The 25,610-nt window shown below is 40.9% G+C and overlaps 1 protein-coding gene across 2 annotated transcripts in view; it reads right to left on the bottom strand.

Moving 5' to 3' along the window:
- Ints2 (integrator complex subunit 2) overlaps positions 1–25,610 on the bottom strand; it is a 51,409-nt gene that overhangs the window by 24,506 nt on the left and 1,293 nt on the right. For both annotated transcript variants that reach the window (XM_037201612.1, XM_028878290.2), the window contains exons 2-13: positions 24,472–24,778; positions 23,785–23,923; positions 20,315–20,417; positions 18,665–18,778; positions 16,785–16,915; positions 16,382–16,555; positions 12,124–12,350; positions 10,734–10,859; positions 4,927–4,998; positions 4,721–4,835; positions 2,883–2,951; positions 1,349–1,483 (exon numbers count right to left, since the gene is read on the bottom strand). In XM_037201612.1, the coding sequence (XP_037057507.1) occupies positions 1,349–1,483; positions 2,883–2,951; positions 4,721–4,835; positions 4,927–4,998; positions 10,734–10,859; positions 12,124–12,350; positions 16,382–16,555; positions 16,785–16,915; positions 18,665–18,778; positions 20,315–20,417; positions 23,785–23,923; positions 24,472–24,778 (1,712 nt within the window). The remainder of the gene's footprint in view (positions 1–1,348; positions 1,484–2,882; positions 2,952–4,720; positions 4,836–4,926; positions 4,999–10,733; positions 10,860–12,123; positions 12,351–16,381; positions 16,556–16,784; positions 16,916–18,664; positions 18,779–20,314; positions 20,418–23,784; positions 23,924–24,471; positions 24,779–25,610) is intronic.

The following is a 25,610-nucleotide window of genomic DNA, read 5'->3' on the forward strand; positions in this document are numbered from 1 at the left end:
CTGGAAGAAAAAGGCATTGAATCAAGGCAAAAAAATAAAAAATAAAAAAGCAAAACTGTATAAGCACCTATAGCTTTCCATTGTTTTTCAAATCAGAGCATTCACCATTAGTTTGGGGAGCTAAAATATACTCTTTTGATAAATACCTCTGGCTTGAAAGTCTTTATAGTTTAATCAAAAAGACTGTCCAGTGAAAGCTACACCTAACATGGTGAGAGGCCTGGCTTTGGGGGGAATGAGTTTTTCAACAGTCCCTACTCGGTCTATATTTAAGATCTGTATGTGTCATGGAAGACTTCCCAGCAGAAGAGGACATGTGGCAGGGGGCTATTTCTTCTGAGAAACATCCTGATTAAGAAAGTGACTTAGGCTGGACCATACCTTTACTCTCAGGCAGAGGCAGGCAGATCTCTAAATCCAGGCCAGCTCTATGAGGAAGTTCCCAGACAGCCAGGGCTACCCAGAGAAACCTTGTCTCAAAATAAGGAAGGAGGGGCTTGGATTAAGTACTAATACGGGACTACCATCTAACTACTGATGAGTAGAGGACATGTAGAAATGTGGGGTGTTTAGCTGGACTCTTAATCCATAGCTGTTCTGCTTGATAAAAACACAAAAAAAAACAAAAGATGCAATCTAGCTGAAAAGTCATCACTTCACTAAGCCACCACAGCAAGGTCACCTGAGGGGACGTGCCATGTGTCCACTGTGGGTTGTTCTTTTTAAGTAAAGAAACTTTTATAGATGGTTCAAAAATATTCCTTTACTTCATGAGTTTCAGTCCTCTCTCTGGAAGAACTTTTAACTCTGACATGAGCAAATACAAAAACTGACACATCTGTAAGTTAGGCACTGGCTATGTCTGTGACAAACTTGTGAACACCGACAGTAGAACTGGTGAACAAAAGTAAAACCTAGAAAACGGCCCAGATGTGTCAGTGCACACCTATAACCCCAGCACTTAGGAGGGGAGAGCAGGAGGACCGAGAATTCAAGGCCAGCCTCAGCTACAAATCAAGTTCAAGGCCAACTCAGGCTTCATGAGAATCTGTATCAAACAAAACAAAAATGTAAAAAAATGGCAATTTCTTACTAATTGTTAAATGAAATAGTTAAGTGCTATTGAGAATTTAAGTAGAAAAATAATGCTGTACATTTTGTGAATAATTTATAATATTGTTTAAAAACTGAAATTGGGTTATTAATAATTAACTATATAAGTAACTAGTAATTTAGCTTACTACCGAACATTAGATATACAAACCACAGGAAAGGACCATAGTAAAGAAACCAAGAACTAATGAGGAAGAACTGAGTTACAGTTGAAAATTTAAATGTAAAGTCCTACTTTTATTGATACTTTGTGCTTGGTAAACGATCGACTCCTGAGAAGTTGATAAATACAATGAATGGGCAGAAACCCAGTAATGTTGGCACTCAGGTTGCTGGTGACAGGGACTCGAACTGCATGAGCTGTAACAACCTAAAAGGAAAAAACAGCATCAAGATAATAAGAAAGTAAGACATAAGATAACAAACATAACATTAGTTTGAAAAATGGTATAGTATACAGACTACCAAAATAAGTAGGCCGTCCACACTTCAATGTAGTCCATGAGGATGAATAATGAGAATCAACTGGTACACGTTGTCATTTTTGTGTTTTTGTTTGGAGACAGGGACTCATATAGATCATGCTGGCCCTGAATTCTCTATATTGCCAAGAACGATGACCATGAACTCTTGATCCTCCTATTCCTTTGTCCTGAGTGCTAGGATTACAGACCTGTACCTGAACATTTTCATGATTTTTAAGTGTCAAAAAAGTAAACTAGGTGCAGTAACACTCATCTGTAATCTCAGCCACAAGAAAGGCTGAAGCATGAGGTTCACAAGTTCAAAGCCATCTTGAACAACTTACTGAGACTTTATCTCACTAAGGCTAGGAATATATCTAAGTGTTAGGATGCCTGTCTGGCATGTGCAAATTCCTGAGTTCAATCCCCAGGACAGTTCCAAAGTAGTACATACTTAGGAACTAGTATAGATCTCTAATTTCTATTTGTTTCTTACACAAACTCATTTAAAGGGCTTGCGGTGTAACTAACTCAGTGGTATAGCAGTAGCTAACATACATACATACAAAGGCCAATGGTTCAATTTCCAACACCACCAAAAACTCCACCAAAAACAAACAAGTAAACAAATGCACGTGTGATAATGTTAAAACATAAAACTTGGTAGCTGGGCCAAGTGAGAAGTCTTTTACCTTTCAAATCTACTTTGTACATGTATAAAATAAAAGATTGCCATCTTACTTGTCTTGAAGGGTTGCTGTGAGAGGTAACTTTTTTTTCTAGTAGTTCTATGAGCTGGGCCTACTGGCACACTCCTGAAATCTCAGCACTCAGGAGGCGCGTGTGTGTCTGATTTGGCAAATGGATTTGAGAACTAATTTTTACTTTTAGAAGCACTTTACTGAAAAGAAAATTATTCTTGGATTTACCCCCAGACAAGGGTACTGAAGTCAAATCAATGCAAACAGAAGAATAAGGAACCAGAAGCTAGCTTCTAATCTAACTGCAAACACTTTACAACCTAAAGACTAACAAGAGCTCTGTTTTCTCAGAGAAATCCAAATGGTTAGCCCACACAAGTAAATCACCAATATCTACAACCACACACACTCTAAGTACCCATTCAAAGTTTTCAGGAATATAGAAACTCATCATAAACTGTTTTATAATGAATTACTTACTTTAAGAGAATTATTTGTAGACAGTTTAAAGATGAAATAAATTATCGTTACAAATTGCAAATGATGAAAAAAGACTACTTTCTTCTTGTAAGTAGTTTAGTTAGCTAAGGACAAAAGGAAGTACCTGCTCAGTAAAGATTTCCTGTGTGAAGATGGTCTTCATCCTGCTCAAGGAGCTTGGCTTAATCACAATCTAAAATAGTGAAAAGAATTCCAACAGCATGTAAAATTGTATGAAATACATTTACTCTCATGAATTTATTACCCAAAATGGGTATGATGCACAATATTAATGTTCAAAAGTTAAACTTTCCTTTTACAAGTGGCTTCCAAAGCCTGACATTAAGAGACACAAAAACAGAAGCAATATAAAGTGTACTTAGAAAAGAGATGCACCTATGTGCATGCCTGTAGTCTCAGACACCTGGGAGGATGAGGCAGGAGGATCACTAGCACCTAGGAGACCAGGAGCAACCTAGGCAATATAGTGATACTTTTTTGTCAAAAATAAAGACAAAACATACTTTAAAATTACTTAATAAATAGTACTAACTATTGGCACTACCTAATAGCTACTACCACTAACTACTAGTGGATAGAAGAGGTTTATCCAATAAATGGAAACAAGAAACATATATATTTCATATACACACACTTTGTTATACACATGACACTACACATCAAGTACTTCAAATGGAATAAAATATAAAATCAATGCAGAACTGAAGTATATATACCTCAGTGGAAGGGCGCTTATCTAGCATAAGTGAAGCTGTGTTTGTTTACTAGTACTGAGAAAAAAAGATTTAAATGCAAAGCATAAAGCCACAAATAAGCTAGAAGAAAGTCTAGTAAGTTGAGTGTGATGAGTCAACCTATAAACCAGCACTCCTGTGGAAAAGGCAGGGGAATCACATGAAAGTTTGAGCCAGTCTGGGCTACAAAGCAAGACCTTGTCTCAAAAAAAAAAAAAAAAGAAAGAAAGAAAGAAAGAAAGAAAGAAAGAAAGAAAAGAAAAAGAACAGAAGAACTAGTTTTACTAATATTCAACAAAATAAAAAACAAGTGGGACCATTCTTCACCAAGCAAATTTGCAGACCAGGCGTGGTGATTCCACGTCTTTAATCTTGGCACTCAGGAGGCAGAGGCAGGCTGATCTCTACAGATTTGAGGTCAGCCTGGTCTACATACCAAGTTCCAGGACAGCTCAGGTTATATAAGGAGACCTAATCTCAACAAATATATAAATAAATTTAAAAGCAAAAGTGAAAAAGAATGGGGCTGTCTAGGCATGGTAAGATTTTAGGAAACTATGGGCTCTTGAGCATTAATGTAAACAATGAAACTGTAAAAAATCTCTACAAAAAATAATCGAACAGTATTTGGCAGACTCACACTTTTATTTAGTAACTGCTTGCCACAGTTTTATCTTAAATAGACAGAGAAGTATATGAAGATGTAGATGTGTGACTGCCTGTATGTATATTTTCATAAATGAGTTCATTCATTTAAGCTTTATAATAAATTAGAAAATCTACACAGGAAGTAAAAACCGATTGAGACCAGCATGAGTTCCAGGGCAGCCTGTCTCAAACACCACCACCAACAAAGAGGGCTGGAGAGACGACGCAGCAAAGGACACAGATTTGGTTCCTAACACCTATGTCAAGTGGCTCACAACAGCCTGTAACTCCAGCACCAGAGGTTCGCATCCCTCTTCTGGCTTCTATTGGCTATTGCATACATGAGCACATATGCCCACACAGACACACACACACACACATACATAAATTTAAATAGATGTTCTAAAAATTACTATTTTTCTAGGAATTCTTTAATAAAATTTCAAACTAGAAAACAACTAAAACTACTTAAATTAACACAATGTATTTATTGTATACTATGACAGAATGTCTAGTTTAGGCACACTTTCTTTCAGAAAAAAAGATTATTAAAAATTACCTTCATCCCCAAAGTGGAGCAGACTAAGTCAATGATCGCACTAAGCTGGTTGCTATGGAAATACATAGCCACTAATAACAACATCTCCCCAAAAGAAGCAGAGACACCGGATGTACTGTTAAAAGAGAAGAGAAACTATGAATTTCCAAGGGGGGAATAAATAAGAAGAGCTTTCTGAACAGAGTAAGCACACACTGCTTCCTTACCTCTCAAAGTACGCCTCTTCTTTGATCATCCAGCTGAGCCACACCACCATCAGCTGCTCCTGCTCTGGGGTGCTGTGGAGACACCAGTGTCACCCCCATGAGTCAGTCAGCAATGAAGAAAACCATCTGACAGCATTGCCCTTATTTTAAAGATTTACTTATTCTTATTGTGTATGTATGAGGAGTTTGCCTACATATGTACATATGAAGCATGTGTATGCCTGGTGTCCTCGGATCCCCTGCAACTAGAATTACAGATGGTTCTGAGCCACTGTGTGGATGCTGGAAACTGAACCCAGGTCTTCTCCAAGAGCATCAAGTATTATTAACCACTGAGCCATCTCTCCAGCCTTTAAGTTATTTTTCCCAGAAGTTATATTTCTCCTCTATTTTGAAATACCAACTCAAATTAATGGTTTGCTCAACTGGACCATTAATTATAATTGAAACATGAGATAGTTCTAGAACTCAAAGATGAAGGCTTTGGCTTCATGAATCTGAACTGTCAAAATCTCCTCAAGTCTTAGCAACTATATTTGCAAGCTAGAGAGGGACATTACCTCTTTTCTTTTTTATTTATTTATTTATTTATTTATTTATTTATTTATTTATTTATTGGTTTTTTGAGACAAAGTTTCTCTGTGCAGCTTTGGAGCCTGTCCTAGAACATGCTCGTATTCCAGGCTGGCCTTGAACTCACAGAGATCCGTCTACCTCTGCCTCCCAAGTGATGAGATTAAAGGCCTGTGCCACCACTACCCTTGGAAAAGCAAAGGTCTCTGGGGTTAAAATGTTAAAAGAACTATACTAAGAACTGATCATTTACTTCATATAGGAAAAAAAAATCTAGTATGAAAACATCAGCATTAGCTAGGCCAGATTTCTCTACCTTTTGTCCCAGAACCAGGAGACAGAGGTAGGCAGATCTCTGAGTTCAAGGCTAGTCTGGTCTACAGAGTAAGACCCTGTCTCAAAAAAAAAAGTCAGAAACTAAGTTCTAAAATCTAACAAATTAATGCATCTTTTACTTAAAATTTAAGTTGTGAAAATCTTTTGAGTACAATTTTAAATTTTAGACAGATATATTACTATATAATCAAGAAGATAAGAACAACATGGGCTTACCATATATAAAAAGGGTAATAAGAATATAACAGGCCGGGCGGTGGTGGCGCACGCCTTTAATCCCAGCATTCGGGAGGCAGAGCCAGGCGGATCTCTGTGAGTTCGAGGCCAGCCTGGGCTACCAAGTGAGTTCCAGGAAAGGTGCAAAGCTACACAGAGAAACCCTGTCTCGAAAAACCAAAAAAAAAAAAAAAAAAAAAAAAAGAATATAACAGTAACAACTCCTTTTTAAATTTTTCTTTTCCGTTTATTTATTTATTTTGTGTGTGGAGGAGTGGGTATGTCCACCCTGACATGTGTATAGATGTCAGAAGACAATTTTCGGGAATCAGTTCTTGCCTTTACCATGTGAGTCCAGGGGGTCCACTCCGGTCATCATGCTTGGTGGCTAGAGCCTTTACCCACTAAGCCATCTCACCTGCCCAACAACAGTAATAACTTCTCTAAAACAATCATTCGATTTAAAACTAAAAGGCACACTCTGACTTGGACTTATGCAAAAATGTCGTGTTCCCTTCCAGGTCACTGCAGGGAGTAAGTAAAATGCAAAGCCACTAAAGAGTGTGCATTTCTGACTACTCCAAGCAAAGGAAGTATAAAAGGTCACTTATAGGCTACACTATACTATACTCATTTTCCTTCATCAACCCACGAGTGCAGGACAACGCTATAAGGGAGGAGTCCTGGAGGGCCTGCCAGAGCCGGGGGCACTCCCATCTGTGCAGTCACTCACGGTGTGATCTTCAACACAGTGCTTGTCCTTCTGAACTTTAGTCCTCCTGTCAACTAAGTACAGCACCACAGAGTAATGAGGACTAAAGGTGATGCTTACAAAGGACTCGAGGAGGAAAAAGCAGAAGCACATAGCTAACATTTCTAATTTTTAATTTCACTAACACTATACTCTCTTTTTGTTGTTGTTTGTTTTTTTGTTTTGTTTTTCGAGACAGGGTTTCTCTCTGTAGCTTTGCACCTTTCCTGGAACTCACTCTGTAGCCCAGGCTGGCCTCGAACTCGCAAAGACCCTCCTGCCTCTCCCTCCCAAGTGCTGGGATTAAAGGCGTGCGCCACCGCCGCCGCCGCCGCCGCCACCACCACCACCACCACCACCACCACCACCACCACCGGGCACATTATACTTTCTTGAACAGCACTAAAATTACATCAAAAGAAATTTCTTGGCCACTGAGAAGGCTCAGGGGCAAAGCACCTGAGTTTGATCCCTGGGACCTGCATGCAAAGAACTGATTCCCACAAGTTGTTCTCTGACCTCCACACACATGAATGGCACATGCATGCCCACACACACACACACACACAAAATAAATAAATGCAGTAACAACCCTTTAACAAAAAGGTCTTAAAGAAAATCAGTGCCCCTTCAATGGAGCAGAACAAACAATCCCAATACTCGGGAAGTGGAAGCAGGAAAATTAGAGGTTGAAGGATAATCTCAACAATACAGTAAGTTCCAGAAAAATGATCTAAAAAAGTTAAAAAACAAAACCAAACAAAAAATCAAATCAAATAAAGAAAGGAATAAGAGAACCAAGTGAGAACTCTTAGAAATTAAACACTGCACAGAAGACAAAGCCTGGATGGCGGAATGCTTTCTTCCTGGAGTGGTGAAAATATCCTGTAAGCAGAGTGTGCCAATGGTCAGGTAACTGTTCAAACGCTAAGAACACTGAATGGTAACTAAAGGGTACAATTATAAATTTCCTGATATGTTTTACGACATTTTTTCAAAAAGAACAAGCAAAGCACAGAAAAGATTAGGAGAAGAAAATCCAATGACCATCTCTGAAAGAAGTCACATAAGATGAGGTGCTAGACAGAGAAATCCCCAGGAAGGACATTATCAACAAACTAACTCAGGAGCCTTTCCTAGAACTCAAGGCCATCAGTTTCTATTGGAAAGGACCCACTGGGTGCCGAGGACACCAGATCAACGTGAACTTGGGCAGGATGTGCCGGTGTATGCAGAATCCCAGAACTGGAGGACTGAAGCAAGAGTACCACAGTGAGGTCCAGGCCAGCCAGAAAGACTCTCAAACAAACAAAAATCAAAACAAAACAAAGAAACAAAGACACTGAGGACAGATATCCAGAACTTTCAAAACCATGTGCGAAAGATCTAACCCTCCACGTTTTCACAGTGAAGGAGGACACCCCACGGGACCAGGGATCGGGAAGGTGTTAGAAAATGACAACACCTTTTGTTGTCAACAGGACACACACTTTCAAAAATCTCCAAAAGAAATGACTTCCTGCTTAGAATTCTACATGCTATCAAACCATTAGCCAAATGTCAGAATGGAGGCAGTTTCAGAAATCCACTCCTGCTCTGAAGATTTACCTCCCACAAGCCTGCTTTCTAAAGATGCAAAATGAAGAACAATCCCTGAGAACAGCTGCAGAACACTAGGTACGGAGGGATCTAGCCAAGACTGGAGCAGACAACACTGCCCTGGGCAAGATTTCTGAGAATGATTAAACTAAAAGACTGTGTCATGAGTCAGATTAGGTCCAGAGAAGATTTAGCTACATTTTGTTTCTTTGTTGTTGGGTATTGTGTGTCTGAGTTTTCCTGCTTTTTTTTTTTTTTGTTTGTTTGGTTGGTTTGATTTGGTTTTAGGTGTGTGTGGTGAGTTTTTTTTGTTTTGTTTTGTTTGTCTCCGCCCCTCCTCCTCCTCGAGACAGGGTTTCTCTGTGTAGTTTTAGTGCCAGTCCTGGATCTCCCTCTGTAGACCAGGCTGGCCTCGAACTCACAGAAATCCGCCTGGCTCTGCCTCCTGAGTGCTGGGATTAAAGACATGAGCCACCACTGCCCTGGTTCCTGCTTTGTTTTGGTTTGTTGTTACTGGTTTTTTTGAGACAGGGTGTCACTATGTAACCTAGGCTAGCCTCAAATTCATGGAAGACTTCCCCCTTGGCCTCCTATGGGCTGGGATTAGAAGCATGAATTACCACAACCATGAAAGATTTAGTTTTGCAGGCAGTGGTGGTGCACACCTTTAACCTCAGCACTTGGGAGGCAGAGGCAGGTGGATTTTTTCAGTTCAAGACCAGCCTGGTCTACAGAGTGAGTTCCAGGGCAGCCAGGGCTACACAGAGAAACTCTGTCTTGAAAAAAAAAATTTAAAAATTGGGTGGCACACACCTTTAATCCCAGCATTTGGGAGGCAGAAGCAGGCGGATCTCTGAGTTCTAGGCTAGCCTGGTCTACAGAGTGAGTTCCAGGACAGCTAGGGCTATACAGAGAAATCATGTCTCACAAAAAAACAAACAACACAAAACAACAACAAAAAAAAAAAAAAAAAGAAAGAAAGAAAGAAAAACAAGGTGGGAGGAGCTGGGAGGACACTAAGGCTGTTTGTTCTCCTGAGACTGGATAGTTTAGGTCTTTGTTATAAAAGCCTGGACTTGGCCCCACCTCGTCTCTGTCTTCTGTGTGGCGTGGTTGCTTTCTCCCCACCACTCCCTCCACGGCAAATTTGCCATGAATTGACCCAGGGCCAGGGGTGGGGGTAGGGGTGGCTGCTCTCAAAAAAATTTTTTTTTAAAAAAACAAAAAGATTAAAAAAAGAAAAAAAATTAGTTTAATTATTATTACCTAGAACATCAAGAAAATTTAAGGCAAAACTGTTTTAAAAGATAAGTGGCCGGGTGGCAGTGGCGCATGCCTTTAATCCCAGCACTCGGGAGGCAGAGCCAGGAGAATCTCTGTGAGTTCGAGGCCAGCCTGGTCTACAGAGCAAGACAGGCACCAAAAATACACAGAGAAACCCTCTCTCGAAAAACCAAAAAAAAAAAAAAAAAAAGAAAGGTAAGTAACTACCTACTCATTATTGAGCGCTCAATGATGTTTACGTAATCATAATACAAATATAAACTATATATTGATCAAATTAAAATTATTATAACTATACTAAGATAACAGAAGGAAAAGAAAAGGAAGACATGTGCAGTGTTTTCAGACAGAGAGAAAAACAAAGAGAACTAATTGTTCATCTTTGAGAATGGGAATTCAATTAACTAGAAGTGTCATCAATAATGAAGTACCGGGGCCGGTGAGATCGCTCAAGGGGTAAAGACATCTGCCACCAAACCTGATGACCAGAGTTCCATCTTTGAAGTCCACATGGTAGAAGGAGAGAAATGACTCCTACAAGTTGTCCCTTGACCCCCACACGTGCACCATAGCACTTGGATACACACACACACACACACACAGAATTGAACACAAAAATAAACAGGTAATAAAGTTTTTTAAAAGCTTTTAAACAATGTACTAGTAAGACCCAAAACTACTCAAGAACAAAAAGAAACAACCTCCAAGGAAGAAAAAGTAGGGAAGGAAAGTTATTAGCCTTCAAAAAGATCTTGAAGAACAATCTGACTCCTTTAAACAATGTTCAGAAGAAACTCTGACCAAGACTGATAAGATGAAGAAAGGGCATTCAGGAGATGTGGCTATCCCTTCACTGAAGGAGAGTCCATGACTGTCCGTGCTTCAGCCAGGCTCTGCAGTAAACGTTTAATAACATGCTCTACGCCTTTCTGGTGGCAGCCTACACGCTGGGAAAACACACTACCTACACTGCACACTCGCCCTGTACACACACTTAGATAGATAGATGAAAGTGCATCCTGAGAAAGCAGAGCAACTTGGAAGGTACCTGACAAGTGTAGAAAAGGCCAGTAGCATACAGAAGGAAAGGGAAACAAATCGAACCCCAGCTGGTGTGGCAGGCGGCCGGCTGGTCATCAACTGCAGCAACTGTTCAGCTTCTTCCTCAGTCGGCCTGAAGGAGAAACAACGAGCGTTTACATTTGTTTGTTTGTTTGTTTGTTTATCTACTTTGAGTTCAGGAAGGAAGCAAGTGAATTTTCCAACATTTTAACCCTTCAAGTACAAATTTTTTAACGTCACTTAAAAAAAATACATTCAATTACTTAGTGTGTGTGTGTGTGTGTGTGTGTGTGTGTGTGTGTGTGTGTGTGGTATATGATAGTGCACATGAATGGGTGGGTGTTCATGTCTGTTCACACGTGCAGGAGGACATTCTGTCTTATTTAAGCCTTGAAACAGAAACTAGCTGTTCCAACTAGGCGTTGACCAGAGAGCTCTGGGGACATTCCTATCTCTCCCTCACAATAGTGAGGTTACAGACATGTACAGCCATGCTCAGCTTTTTAGATGAGTGGTGGGGATTCAAACTCAAGTCATCATGGTTGCAGAGCAAGCATTCTTTACCTGGAGCCATTACCCTACACTTTGTCATTATTGGTCAATTCTCTCTTTTCAATTGTCTGCTTTTTTTTTTTTTTAATGCATATGGGTTTATCATTAAGAAATGAAAAACAGAAACCAAGTTGTTTTGTTGTCTCTGTAAAAACCAAGTAATAAACAAAAAGGGTTCATTGACCAATAGACTTTAAAGGAAGGAATAGCAGAGGTCATAACATGGCAAGCACATGTTACTTATGTGTAGCCATGTGTCCTGCAGAGCTCACAGCAGTTGTACTTTATAGGATTGTGAGGTTAATGGATTGTAATAACTTAAATTTAAACCAAACTGATGGGCCAGCATTTGTTCAACTAAACTGTCAGAACTGAAAGGCACATGAGCTGGAAACACACACAGGAAATTCTGATACCAGTTGAGGACACTATTTGGGAAAATTTGGTGCAGTGACTTAGAACCTTGTGCTAAAAAGCCACGTCCTGTCGACTCGGAAACACAGGAGTCTTCCCTTGACCCAGGAGTGGTCGTGGGTCACTCACAGGTCTCTCAGGGGTATCTTCTCAAACTGGTAAAACAGAGTCCTTTACATTGTGATTAAAACTGATAAAATACTCTCCTCCCTCCAATATCTGCATAATTCTATTTATAATCAGAAATTAGGTCAAAATATTCCTCAAGGTCAGCTGGCCTTAATGGCTTCAATTTTGACATAAACTAGTAAAATTAAAAGCCCAAGTCTCTTACTAAAAGGCCTTTGGCTCACTTCTCTGAGGTCAGAAACAAGAAGAAAGATAAAAAGGTAAAATATCAGATTGAGTACTTGAGTCCAGCAATCCCCATCAAGGCACAGTATAGACGTAAGAGTGCGCTGGCTTTCACCACATGCTCTTCCTTCAGCCCCGAGTACACAGACACAGTAGGCTCCATCTCCACATCGGCTTCTTCTACAATACGAGTACTCCTTACTGTAGGAAGAATGCCCATCAACTCCAGAAGAAGTTGCCTCCTCATCTGCCAAAGGACAGAACCGCTGGTCTCCCTTTTTCTCTGTAAGTGTGAATTGGCAAAGGAAGAGAGCATGGGACATTTACTAAATCAAAAGGAAGCTGAACAGATCTCATCACGTGAGCACGTGCAGTTGAACCAACATGAAGGGCCTGTCATAACTGCAGTTCCATTTTAACAAGTCAGGAAAACTCAAAATCTACTCATCCACTCACCCCAATTTGCATTGATTGCAGAGGAAAAACTAAATTCATGCAAACTGAGTTGTGAACAGTATTTTCATCTGGCTGTGACAGACAGTCCACTCCTGTAAATCCCATCACTTGGAGGCAGAGCCAGGAGAGCTACTGGAGGCCAGGCCAGTCTGCATGGCAAGTGCCAGTACAGCCAGGGCTATAGAACAAAAACTTGTTTAAAAACTCACAGGGGAGAGGGGGCTGGAGAGACGGCTCAGGGGTTAAGAGCACTGGCTGCTCTTGCAGAGGACTGGGCTTCAGTTCCACGCCATACTGGTACTTCCAACATAAAGCAGCAGCACTTGGTGTCTGGAGAACCTGAAAGCCTCAGCTCTAGCTCACTATGAATTATGTGCTTCACAGTGTGTTAGTGAACCTATCTGAACCCCAAGTTCCTTCTTGACAAGGAAGTAAATGTTAGCATTATGTACCTTTAAAGACACCATAATTAGAGTTTATAAATCTAAACCACCACCCCAGCCCCAGCTCTTGCGGCAGGGGTGTTTTAATCATCACTCACTCTTCAAGTCTAACATTGTACTTGACATGTAGCAAGCACTCGATGCTTACTAAGATATGAACAAAGAAAGGTCAGACATATGAAAGCAATTCTAAACTACAAAAGGAGAGGCATTTCCTTAGCCAGGAATGGTGGCATATACCTTTAATCAGTGCTTGCTATTCTTCAGACTGTTGTCCAGTAAAGTCTAACAAACCCGCCTGAACAATAATGTTCAATTCCAAGAAGAAAAGTGTGTTGTGTACAATGGATTATGAGGAACAAGACGAGCACACAGCCACACACAGGAGTCACACAATGGACATGCATTTCCTTTCCTTTTAAAAAGCAAAGCTGAAGAGTAGTTTTCAAATGGACTGTAAAGAAAGTAAGTCTTGGATGTAAAATAATGTGATTCCATGGTATAATAGTTTCTAAGCCATACACATGCTGTCCACCAGAGTGGAACGTGTTAAAAGTCAGTCTGCACAAGTAATTCTACTCAGAAGCACTAAAAAAGTGTTTTGCGAAAACTAAGTATTCTCTAAGTTAAAAACTGTTGAGGAGGGGAAAGGCCATTGGACATGGAGGTCATACCTGTAATCAATCTCAACACTCAAGAGGATTACCTCAAACTTAAATTTCTTTTTGAGACAGGGTCTTTCTGTGTAGTTTTGGAGCCTGTCCTGGAACTCACTCTGTAGCCCAGGCTGGCCTTGAACTCAGAGATCCACTGCCTCTGCCTCCAAAGTGCTGGGACTAAAGGCGTGCGCCACCATCACCCCACCGCCCAGCCAAACTTAAAATTTGAGGTCAGCCTGGACTACTACATTCCAGGGCAGCCTAGGCAACAAAGGAAGAACCTATATCAAAAACACAAAAAACAGGGCTGGAGAGATGGCTCAGAGGTTAAGAGCACTGACTGTTCTGCCAGAGGTCCTGAGTTCAATTCCCAGCAACCACATGGTGGCTCACAACCATCTGTAATGAGATCTGGTGCCCTCTTCTGGTCATACATGCTGTATACAAAATAAATAAATAAATCTTTAAAAAAAAATCAGACTTTAAAGAAAAAAAAAAACACAAAAAACAAACAAACAAATTTGTTGCAAAATATAACATACAGGCCAAGCACGCCAGCGTTTACCTAAAACCTCAGTGACTCAAAAGTAGAGGCAGAGGAAGCCAAATTCAAGGTCAGTCTCAGCAAACCTTAAAAAGGAAGGAAATTCCTTTGCCAGGGTGTTTCTACACAGGAGAAAGTTCTCATAATATAGCCCAGCTGGCAGTGAATGTGAAATGTATCCATACCACAATCCTGCTTCTAGCTACCGGGTGCTAGGATTAAAGGTAGATGTCACCATACCTGGCCAAGGAAATTCCAACACATGCTACAGGATCAACCTTGAAATCAATATTTTAAGGAAACATCATACACAAAATGACAAGCATCCTATGATTTGACCCATATGAGGTACCTAGAATGGTACCCAGAATTCACCGAGAACTAAGATAGAGCCATGATTACCAGTTGACAGGAAAGAGGACTAGGCAGTTTAAAGGGTTCAGAGTCTGTAGAGCCCAGGGAATAGGATTCAGTGAAGAGTGCTTACCTAACAAGTATAAAGCCCAGACCACAAAAAAAGAAAACAAAATTCTAAAAACAAACAATGGTTATGAATGTATAGCATTGCCAATGGTCCTTTTCTTTCCTTGTGTGTGTGTGTGTGTGTGTGTGTGTGTGTGCGCGCGCGCGCACACACGCATGCACAAGCTGTATATATGTAGAGCTCAGAAATAAATGCTGGGTGTCTTCTTCCAACACTCTCCACCTTCTTTGCTTTTAAAGGTTTATTTATCTCTACTTATGTGTCTTTGTGTATGTACGTACATGTAGGAAACAGAGGATGCAGAGAGCATCAGATCCTCTGGAAGTGGAGGTACAAACAGTTGTGAGCTGCCCTGTGTGGGTGCTGGGAATAGAACTTGTGTCCTCTAGAAGAGCAGGAAGTTCTCCTAACCAATGGGTCATCTTTTTAGCTAACCCACCTTCTGTTTTTAGACTGAACCTGGAACTGGACATTTCAGCTCCACTGGAAGATCAGAAGCCTTCAGGTCATCTGTATCTACCCAACCTCCCAACACAGGGTACAGACAAATGCTGTCACACCTACCTTACATGGTTACTAGGGTTCCAAACACAGTTCCTTGTGTTTGTGTAGCAAGTATTTACTCCTGAGTCTCTAGCCCCACACTATGAATGTTCTGAATGCCACTGGATTGTATTAAAAATGATTAAATGCAAATTTTATGTTATATGTATTTCACTAACCCCCCACACACACAAATGTGCGCATATATATATATTAAATTATAGACTACATCTCACTTGACGATCTTATGTAACAGTTCTCAAAAGCCTGATATAGGACCTTAGAGAGTTCCCAAAGGTACAAATAGCCCTTCATAATATTCAGATAGTACCTTTGTCCCCCCCTTACCACTAGTGTACAGGACAGTCTCCACAGGGTTCTACTAAACTAGACATTGAAGAGAGATAAAACTCTCTAAAATAGTACTATTATTCTCCCTAGTTCTTTTGTTTTTATTGGGGGTTATATTTTTAAAAACATGTTTATTAAGCATGGAGAGGCATTCCTACGATTTTTGTTATCAGGAGGCTTAGGCACAAATATCAGGAAGAATTCAGGGCCAGCCTTGACTAAATACCAAGACTGAGCTCAAAAATAAAAAAGAACACACACACACACACACACACACACACACTCTTCATGTTTACATTTAATTGAGGCTATTTCACTTTTAATAAACTGCATATTTCAAAATTGTTAATTTCTAATATGGGAAATATCAAAAAACAAAAGCCACATAAATAAAACCTTTCATATCCTTCATGATTTTTTTTAATGTAAGGAGGTTCCTAATACTAAGTCTGACAACCACGGGTCTAAAGATACCTTTTCTTCCTTTTATTTTTTACCCATGGCTTTTTGTTTGTTTAAGACACAGTCTCTCTATGTAGCCTTGGCTGGCCTAGAACTATATACCAGGCTGGCCTCAAATTCATAGAGATCTACCTGCCTCTGCCTCCAGGGTGATGGGTTAAAGTTATGTGCCACCACCACCACCGCCGCCATTGACTCCCATGGCTTTTAGCCTCGAAATCCCAGCAATGCTCCTGCCTGTGTCTTCCAAGTGCAGGGACTGCAGATCTGAGCACCCAGGTCTAGCTAACACAGCCTTCTAACATGGTTTCTTCACTCCTAGTTAACCAGCCCTAAGTAATGATCCTTCCTACCCAGATACTTGACTCTCACCTGTTGTCCATTTCGAATAAACGTTCCAAACCAAGTCCTGACTTTCGCATTTGTTCCAAGAAGCAAGCCACTAACAAAGCAAACCAAGTCACTCACTCCGTCTTCACAAGTTTCAGTTTTAGTATGATCCAATGTCAAAGCTACTCCAAGGCCTGGCAAGTGACATTCTTCCACCTAACACAGCAGAGAAAACAAATTAAACTCAACACAGTAAGAAAACGAGCCAGGACATTTCAAAATGTAATGCACCTCAAGTTCTGGGGAAGAGACCTCACAAAACATAAGGCCTCAGGGGGAGCGGCACACTCAGCAGAGCATTAGAGCTCCCAGTTTCTCTAAGATTCTCAAACAGCCTGGAGGACTTAGGAAAGTGCGATCACACAGAGACAAGAGCATCTCTTACCACCACGCCCCGGACCTTCAGGGCCTGAGAAGGGTTCATTCTGCATAAGAATCGTAAGGCATCTGTCCTGCGCCTCCCTCCAAGACTTTCTTCATCTTGTCGTTCTCCATTTTTGATCAGGCCCCTACAAACTATCATTTAAGAGTCTCTATTACTTTAAGCTTTGTTAAGCTTTTATAAGTAAGATGCTATAAGCCACTTCTTCGCGCTTGAAAATTAACCACTGTGCAGCTGACAGAGTGCAGAAGGAGACTGTGGGGAACGAGAGAGCACAGCAGCAGACACCAGGTCAAAGGGTACAGGGGATGGAAGGGACGCCACGGAAGACACGTGCTCACACCCGCAACCACAAACCAGAAAGACAAGGCGACAAACAACTACATGTATGCACGCTGGCCACAGGGGTACACAACTGATAATCACAGCACTAGGAGACAGAGGGGAATCTCAAACTGGAGGCCAGCCTGGGCTGCATATGCGAGATCAAGGCCAACTGGAGCTAAAGAGTGATTCAGTGTCACAAGAGAAAAAAAAAAAAGCTAGGGCTAAGCTCAGTGGAAGAGCACCAGACTAGCACCCATGTGGCTATGCAGTCAATTCCCAGAAAACAAAAACAACAACTACTTCAGCCTAGTAGCACAGTAATGTGAGCTACCTGGGTATCAGGCAGGAGGAACACAAGTTCAAAGCCTGCTTCAGCAACAAAGTGAGTTCAAGTCTACGTGGACATCTTAGTGAGACCCTGTCTCAAAATGAGAAAGTGAAAAGAGAGAGACGTGCAAAACAGTGGCAAGACAGAGCAAGGACTGCTGTCAGTCCCCAGTACTGAAAATTAAAGGTGACTGGGAAAACTGCTGCCGAGAAATCGACCCTTCAAAGCTAAAGGCATAGCTCACTGACAAAGCAAATAGCTCTGGGTTCAATCCCAAACACACGTAAATAAAAACAAAATAAAAAATAAATTTAAATACTCTACACTACATGAAATTAAGGCAATTCAATGAAGAACACCAAAAATAATAACTCTGTAGATAAAGTCTTTTCTCCATGTTTTTAAAGGACTTTAAAGTCAGCTGGCCATGGCAGTACACACCTATAATGCCAGCACCGGGAAGAGGCAGGCTACTTAAAGTTCAAGGTCACCCAGGCTGCAACAGTGAGACCCTGTCACAAAAATCAGAAAAGAGGGCTGTTAAAGTGGCTGAGCAAGTCAAGGTGCTTGCCACCAAGACTTAGTACTGAGTTCAATTCCTGGGACCCACATGGTAGGACAGTGCCTACTCGTGGAAGTTGTCCTCCATCTACACACACACACACACACACACACACACACACATCAGAAGAAAAAAGAATTAACTACTTAAATGAAAGCAGCAAGAATATACTTTGGAACTTATAACACTCGTGAATTAAATTAAAAAATAATACAAAGGAAGAAAGAGATAAAAGTAACAAGACACACCTAACCACCACAGTAATTACATTAAATGGTTTATATAAATTATGTAGACTCTTCAATTAAAAGCCAGACTGGTCTGGGGTGTAGCTCAGAGGCAGACTACTTGCCTAGCATGTTAGTCACTGGGTTCCAAACCAGAACAGAAGGGAGGGGACACAGCACTAAATCAGAGCCATGCAGCCAGCACCACTCAGAAGGCAGAGGCAAAACAATCACAGTTCAAGGACAGCCCAGAATACAGAGTAAGACTCTGTCTTTAAAAAAAAAGGGGGGGGGGGGCAGGAAGGGGGAGAACAAGGGAATCTGTGGCTGTTATGTAGAACTGAATAGTATTGTAAAATAAAAAAAAATAATAAAAAAAAAACACCCTAAGCAAGTCAAACCACAGTTCTCCAATATTTCATTTTTAAATTATATTTACCTTCATTAAAACTATCAGGAACATTGGCTACCAAGAGACATAAGAACCAGGCACCATTTCTAACATGTAGCAAGGCTTCGGCTACATCGACTATAGGAAGCAAGGAAGGGAGCTCTGGAAGACAAAAGGCCACCGTCACTACTGAGGCATGACCCTAAAGTGTTATCTGCTCAACAGCTGGCATTTCAAAGATGTCACCAAAATGCAACTCACCAGTACTCGTAAAGTAAGTGTTCCCTAGTCACATTAGCTACCTTCAGTAACCTACAGCCACATGAGGCAAGGCAGGGGCTACGAAGTGGACAACACAATGCAGAATGTGGCAGAAGTTTCCCTAAGTAGCACTGGTCTAAGAAAGTATTTTCATAAAATCTTTACACTTCTATATCTTGTTTTTATTTTATCATATACACCTATTAAAAAGAATCTAGAAAAGCAAAAAAAGATACAAAGAAAAAAAAATGTATGTTAGCTCTAATCCTATTTACATGTATTTAATATATTTATAATAGTAAATATATTTAATATTTATATTTAATCCTCTCAATTGATAATTTTAACACTAAATAAAACTGAGATTATATTTACTCCCTCTGCCCTTTGCTTTTTGATCTAACACATTATGAACATTTATAAAATCACTAAAATTTTAAATCATTAAATCAAATATACTCTATAAATAGTCTAAGTCACTGGTCTTTGTTCTAATAACTAGTCACATTTAATTTAAACTTTTTTTTTCTCCCAAGACAGGGTTTCTCTGTCTAGTCTTGGCTACTCTGGAACTCCCTCTGTAGACCAGGTTGGCCTCGAACTCACAGAGATCTGACTACCTCTGCCTCCCGAGTTCTGGGATTAAAGGCGTGCACCACCACTGCCCAGCTTAATTTTTTTTAAGAATTAATTTATGCTGGATGGTGGTGGCAGCGCACGCCTTTAATCCCAGCACTCGGGAGGCAGAGGCAGACGGATCTCTGTGAGTTTGAGGCTAGCCTGAGCTACAGAGTGAGTTCCAAGAAAGGATCCAAAGCTACACAGAGAAACCCTGTCTCAAAAAAAAAAAAAAAAAGAGATTTAGTTTATGTATATGTGGGTGTGTCTACTCGAGGCTGCTAGATCCCAAGGAGCTGGAATTATAGGCAGTTGTAAGTCACATGAACCAAACTAAGGTCCTCTGGCAGAGCATCAAGTGCTCTTAACCACTGAACCATTTCTCCAGTCCTTTAACTTAAAATTTTAAAACTTATTTTTAGTAAATAACTTTTACATTTTTAAGGTTTTTATTTTGGTGTGTGTGTGGAGGGTGTTATTTGAAATATGATCTCAATCCATACCCCAAGTTGGTCTGGATTTTGTCACAATACTCCTGTCTCAGCCTCCTCCTACATGCTAGACCCTACCCAGTTTTGATAATCCTTAAATACCAAATTTGGGGCTGGAGAGAAGATACTGCTCTTGCAAGAAGCCTGAGTCCCTGCATCCACATCAGGCAGCTCATAACTGCCTATACCTCCAGTTTCAGGACATCCAGTGTACACCCACAGACACACATCTAGCATTGCAGGCTAGCTAAGGAGTCACACAGTAACACTGCACTCAACACTCTATGTGAAATGTATCCTGACACCCAGGATACCTGCTTGTAAGTACCTGCTTGTAAGATACAAAGAACATCTGCAGCTTCCTCCAAGTACACTGGACTCTCAAAGAGCTCAGAAGACTTGAAAAAGAATTCTCCATTGGACTCCGATACCTTAGAGAAAAGAGGAAAAAAAGGCAAGAACTATTAATTTCAAATAATTTTTAATATTTTTGTTTTTGAGCTCACAAATCGTAAGTTTATGCTGTGATTGTTTGAGGTAGGGTCTCACTATGTAGCTGTGGCTGGCCTGAACTAAGTACATAGACCAGGCTAGACTTTAATCTACTGGCCTAGGATGGTATAAAACTCCGGATCTTATCCCCGCCTCTCGAGTGCTGGGATTGAAGGTGTGATCCAGCACAGCCAGGCTCAAGTCATCACTTTCAACACAACTAATGCATTGCAGCAAAGCATATGGGACCCTCTCAATTTTAAGCCGTTTAACTGTGACTATTACTCAGACATGGTAGCATCAGTCTCAGGAACTGCACACTGGTTGCATCTTATAATCCCACCATTTGAGAAGCTGAGGTAGAAGAATCTCAAGTTCCAAGGCCACCCTGGCACCTAGTGCAACTCTGTCGTCGTCATCATCGTCGTCCCCACCCCCCCACCCCTCACCCCCCCACCCCCGCAAAAAAGAAGGAAGGGTGGGGAGAAGTTATTCCAATCTACATTTTTAGAGATACTTGAAATTAAAGGATAAGGCAAGCCAAGAATCATTGTAGGAATGCTATCCATATAAGCTGTTGATTAAAAAACGCAAAACTGAGCCAAGTGTTGGTGGCACACACCTTTAATCCCAGAATTGAGGAGGCAGAGGCAGATGGATCTCTGTGAGTTCAAGGCCAGCCTGTTCTACAGAGTGAGTTCCAGGACAGACAGGGCTACACAGATAAACTCTGTCCTGAAAAACAAAATTGAAAAAAAAAAAATCTAAGCTGCAAGATGGCTCAGCAGGTAAAAAGCCCTTGCCCAAACCTCATGTCCTGCGGATGATTCCCAGAAGCCATAGTAGAAACAGAGAGAGAACCCCTGAAAGTCAACCTCTGACTTCTATGAGTGTGCCAACCTATACATCCACACAAATTAAAAAAACAATTATTTTTTTAAATTGTAAGTTTAAAGCAGTATAACAAATACAAATTCATTTCATTCTAATGACCAACAGAAACGTAAAATAACACAAGGTCTGACACCTGGAGCCTGGAAAAGTGGTACAGGCCAGCAACCCTAGCATACAGAAAGCTGAGACAGGAAGATCAGAAGTCTGACATCAACCTAAGCAAATACAGAGCTCTGTCTCAAAAAAAAGGGGGGGGGGGCCTAGAGAGATAGCTCAGTGGTTAAGAGCGCCGGCTGCTCTTCCAGAGGTCCTGAGTTCAATTCCCAGCAACCACATGGTGGCTCACAACCACTTGTAATGAGATCTGGTGCCATCCTCTGGCCTGCAGGGACACATACAGGCAGAATACTGTATACATAACATAATAAATAAATCTTAAAAAAAAAAAAAAAAAAAAGTAGACAAATTTGACGGAGGAAACAACAACAACAAAAAAGATGAAGAAAATATCCACTATCTTCCTTAAATTCTCTATGGCAATATGTCACCATATTTCCCACATGATAACGCCATGTTGGGCATTAAAAATTCTACAGAAGAAAAAGTTTCTTATCAGGGCCACCATGTATTTATAAGATGTAGGAAAATCAGAGAGTGTGGGAAAATTTCAGGTAACCATAATTAGCCAAAGGTCCATGACTTAAAGTAACCTATAACTTTCCTCTGTGTGTATACCTGTGTATGATATATGTGTATGCATTCGTGTGAATGGAGATTAGAGGACAATATCCAGTATTAGTTCTCAATTTCCACCTTGCTTGAGACGAGGTCTCTCTCTCTCAAATGCATTTTATGTGTATTGGTGTTTTCCCTGTCTATACACCACCTGTGTGAGTTATGGACAATTGTAAGCTGCCATGCGGAGGCTGGGAATCGAACTTGGATCCCCTATAAGAACAGTTAGTACTCTTTACTAATAAGCTATCTCTCCAACCCAAAGGGGCCCCTCTTTCTGTTGTTTGGTGTGTACACCAGGCTCCTTGGCAACTGAGTGCCCATGGATTCTGTCTCTCACCTCATGACAGTCCATTGGGACGACAGATGTGCACCACCTCACACGGTGTGCACCGCCTCATATGGCGTGTACAGGTTCCAGAGACTCCAAGTCAAGTCCTCACATCTGCTCAGCAAAGATTTTACCCACTTGAGCCATCTCCCCAGCCCAGAAAGAACTTTGGATAGTCTCCATTACAGACAACTAAACAGTCTAGTGGGTGGAGCAAGCGAATCCACCATCCTGTATCTAGTTCAGCTTTGATACTCCTTACTCCATGTCACAGGGGGCATTTAATACCAGTATCTAGATGAACTGAACACATTTTTAAGTCATACTTCACAGTATTTTATGGGAGACATTTTATCCTACAATGGATAAGCAAAAAAACAAACCAAACCAACAAAAAAAGTATTAACAAACTTGGTAATTTATACAAGTTCAACTCCTTTGAACAGATGTTAGTGGCTAAAGAGACGAAACAGCTCAGCTGGTTAAGAGTACCCGTTACTCTTGCAAAGAATCCAGGTTTGGTCCCCAGCACAGACAATGTGGCTCACAATCAATAACTCCAGTCTGTTCCTAAGTATTTATGATATTTATTAATTAATTAATATATATTAATATAATTAATATATATTAATAAATCCTACGCTGTCTCCGAACTCTGCAGGCACCAGGCCCTCATATAGTGCACAGACATATAATCAAGCAAAACATTCATACATATAAAACTTAAAAATTATTTTAAAGATATTAAGAACCCATTATATAAATTCCATACACACAAAAAACACTGATGATGATGAATACAGAATACCTGTGCGTGGTGGTACACACCCTTAATCCCAGCACTCAATGGGCAGAGGCAGGCAAACTCTGTGAGTTCGAAGCCAGCCTGGTCTACAGGGTTCCAGGATAGCCAGGGCCATATAGAAAGACTCTGTCTCAAAAAGCCAACAAACAAACAAACAAACAAACAAAAATAGTGCAGTGGCCATGAATACAAGAAAATAGTAATTAGATAAAGACAATTGCCTTTAACACATGCTTTTATATTATTAAAGGCAGTGGTGGCACATGCCTTTAATCTCACTCAAGAGGCAAAGGCAGGTAGATCTCTGAATTCGAGGCCAGCCTGTCTACAGAACGAATTCCAGGACAGCCAGGGCTACACAGAGAAACTCTGCCTCTGGGAGGAAAAAAAAAAAAACTTCAGTCTTTGAAAGAACACAAACCAAACAGAAACACTAGCAGAACACATAACCCGTCTGCATTCTTGCTGCTATTTTTTTACTATTTTCTAGATGTAGATATCAAATCATAAATACTTTGGGCTGAGGATATTTTTTTAGCACCTTGTTCATAATTGCCAACAGTTCACTAAGCACGAGCCGCAATCGACGAGGTGAATCACTGTGTTCAAATTCTAGTGTCAGTCCATGCTGGAGCTGTGATACCAGGATGCTCTCTCCACTGCCTCCTCCGAGCTTATGCCTAGTGGAGTGCAAACATGGAAAACAAGTCACAACACTGGCAAGGAATCAGCACCTGTTTCTGCTGCAGTAATACAGTGTCATGGAATCATTCTAATGGCTTCCACTTCCTCTGAAATAGTTTGTCTGTGTTTTCCAAGAGCTTACGAACTGTAAACTAACAATGGCCACTGACTTCTGTAACAAAGCCTCACTAACAGATACATGATGGGCCGGAAAGGATCTAACACCAGCCAGGAGTCTCAGAGAACTGATTGTCACCTTAAAAAGCTCAGTGATTCCAATAAAACCTTCCATCCTAGACATTATCCTGCTCACTTCCCACTATGGGTAACTGACCTACTATGTAGCTAATCCTCTCTAGGTAACATGTGATAACACAGAAAGCTCTTAGAATTTTAACTATAAACAGAAAAGACCTCTGGAAAAGGTTCTCCAAATTTAAGTTTTCACTCTCTCTTTTCTGGAGCCCTGACAGCTCTGAGCATCACGTGATTGCTTCCTGAGGAATATCAAGTAAATCCCAAGCTACACAGAATGCCACTTTACCGCAGTTGTTGTTCTTTGCTGGCATCTTGTTCTAGGGCGTGAAAGTCCACAGACAACAGTGCCACAATGGAGTTGACAGCCTCCACTCCAGACAGAAGGCGAAGAATAAGTTTTTTATCCTGAGCCCAGCTTTGACTCTGGTCAGCAGGAGCACAAAGTGCCATCCTCACCAAGCAGGGCAAGAGAAGCCTTAGTTCTGGATCACTTAGAGACGCCAAGCGAACAACATCCACCTTCTGCATGGCTTCAAAAGCAAAAGGGCTGACAAACTGAAGGCTTGTACACTCGGTCATCATCACTCTTGATCCTAAAGAGTCAAAAACAACAAAATGAAAGCAGGTATCTCATTCCCACACATAGGAAAACCCTTCTTAAAACTCTGAAAGCGAGTGGGGGAAATTTAGTAGGTCCCTGTGTTGACAATGTGGCTGGCACAATTCAAGACCACCTTTCCCTGTCTCCCCATGTTTCTCCTAACATCTGGAATATGAGAAGAAAAACTGCAGACTAATGTCTCTTCCAAACTCAGGGATCCTTTGCCCTAATACTCTTTGTTTTATAAATACAGCATGAGCTCCAGAGAATAAAGTAAAAGTAGTATCACTACTTGGTGGAAAAATTCCAGGCTGAACCCTTCTATACTAAACACCAGTCCAAGACTTTTCTCATTATGCCGCTTGGATGTGCTCCATGAAATATGGAGAGAAAATGAATGGCCGCAGTTTCACAAGCGCACCTTGTATATCAATTGAGCTTCCCTTTCCACCTCCCAACTAGATGGAGACACTGGTAAATCATCTCATGGGCCAAAAGTAACGTCAGAGTCAAGGTTCTGAAGCCCACAACGCTATCCTGTATCCCTTATGTTATAGAACAGATGTAGAGGCACAATCAGCTGAGGGATGAAAAGAGACTCTCTCTTGGACACTTGTGGATCTTGAACAAATGTTTAAAAGGCGGCAAAAAAGAGATGACACTGGACAGAGAGCAGAAGCCACCCCGCCTTAAGACCCACTCACTAACAGAGATGTGGGTAAAGAGTCGTGGACAGAAATGTTGCTGTTTTCAATAGCAAGCGCCGGTCTTTTAACAGCAGAGTGAGCTCGAGGCAGAGGTGACAAGACCTGTGTGCTCAGGGG

Source organism: Peromyscus leucopus, chromosome 8b (genome assembly GCF_004664715.2).
Source record: "Peromyscus leucopus breed LL Stock chromosome 8b, UCI_PerLeu_2.1, whole genome shotgun sequence".
In the NCBI taxonomy this organism is placed as follows: Eukaryota; Metazoa; Chordata; class Mammalia; order Rodentia; family Cricetidae; genus Peromyscus; species Peromyscus leucopus.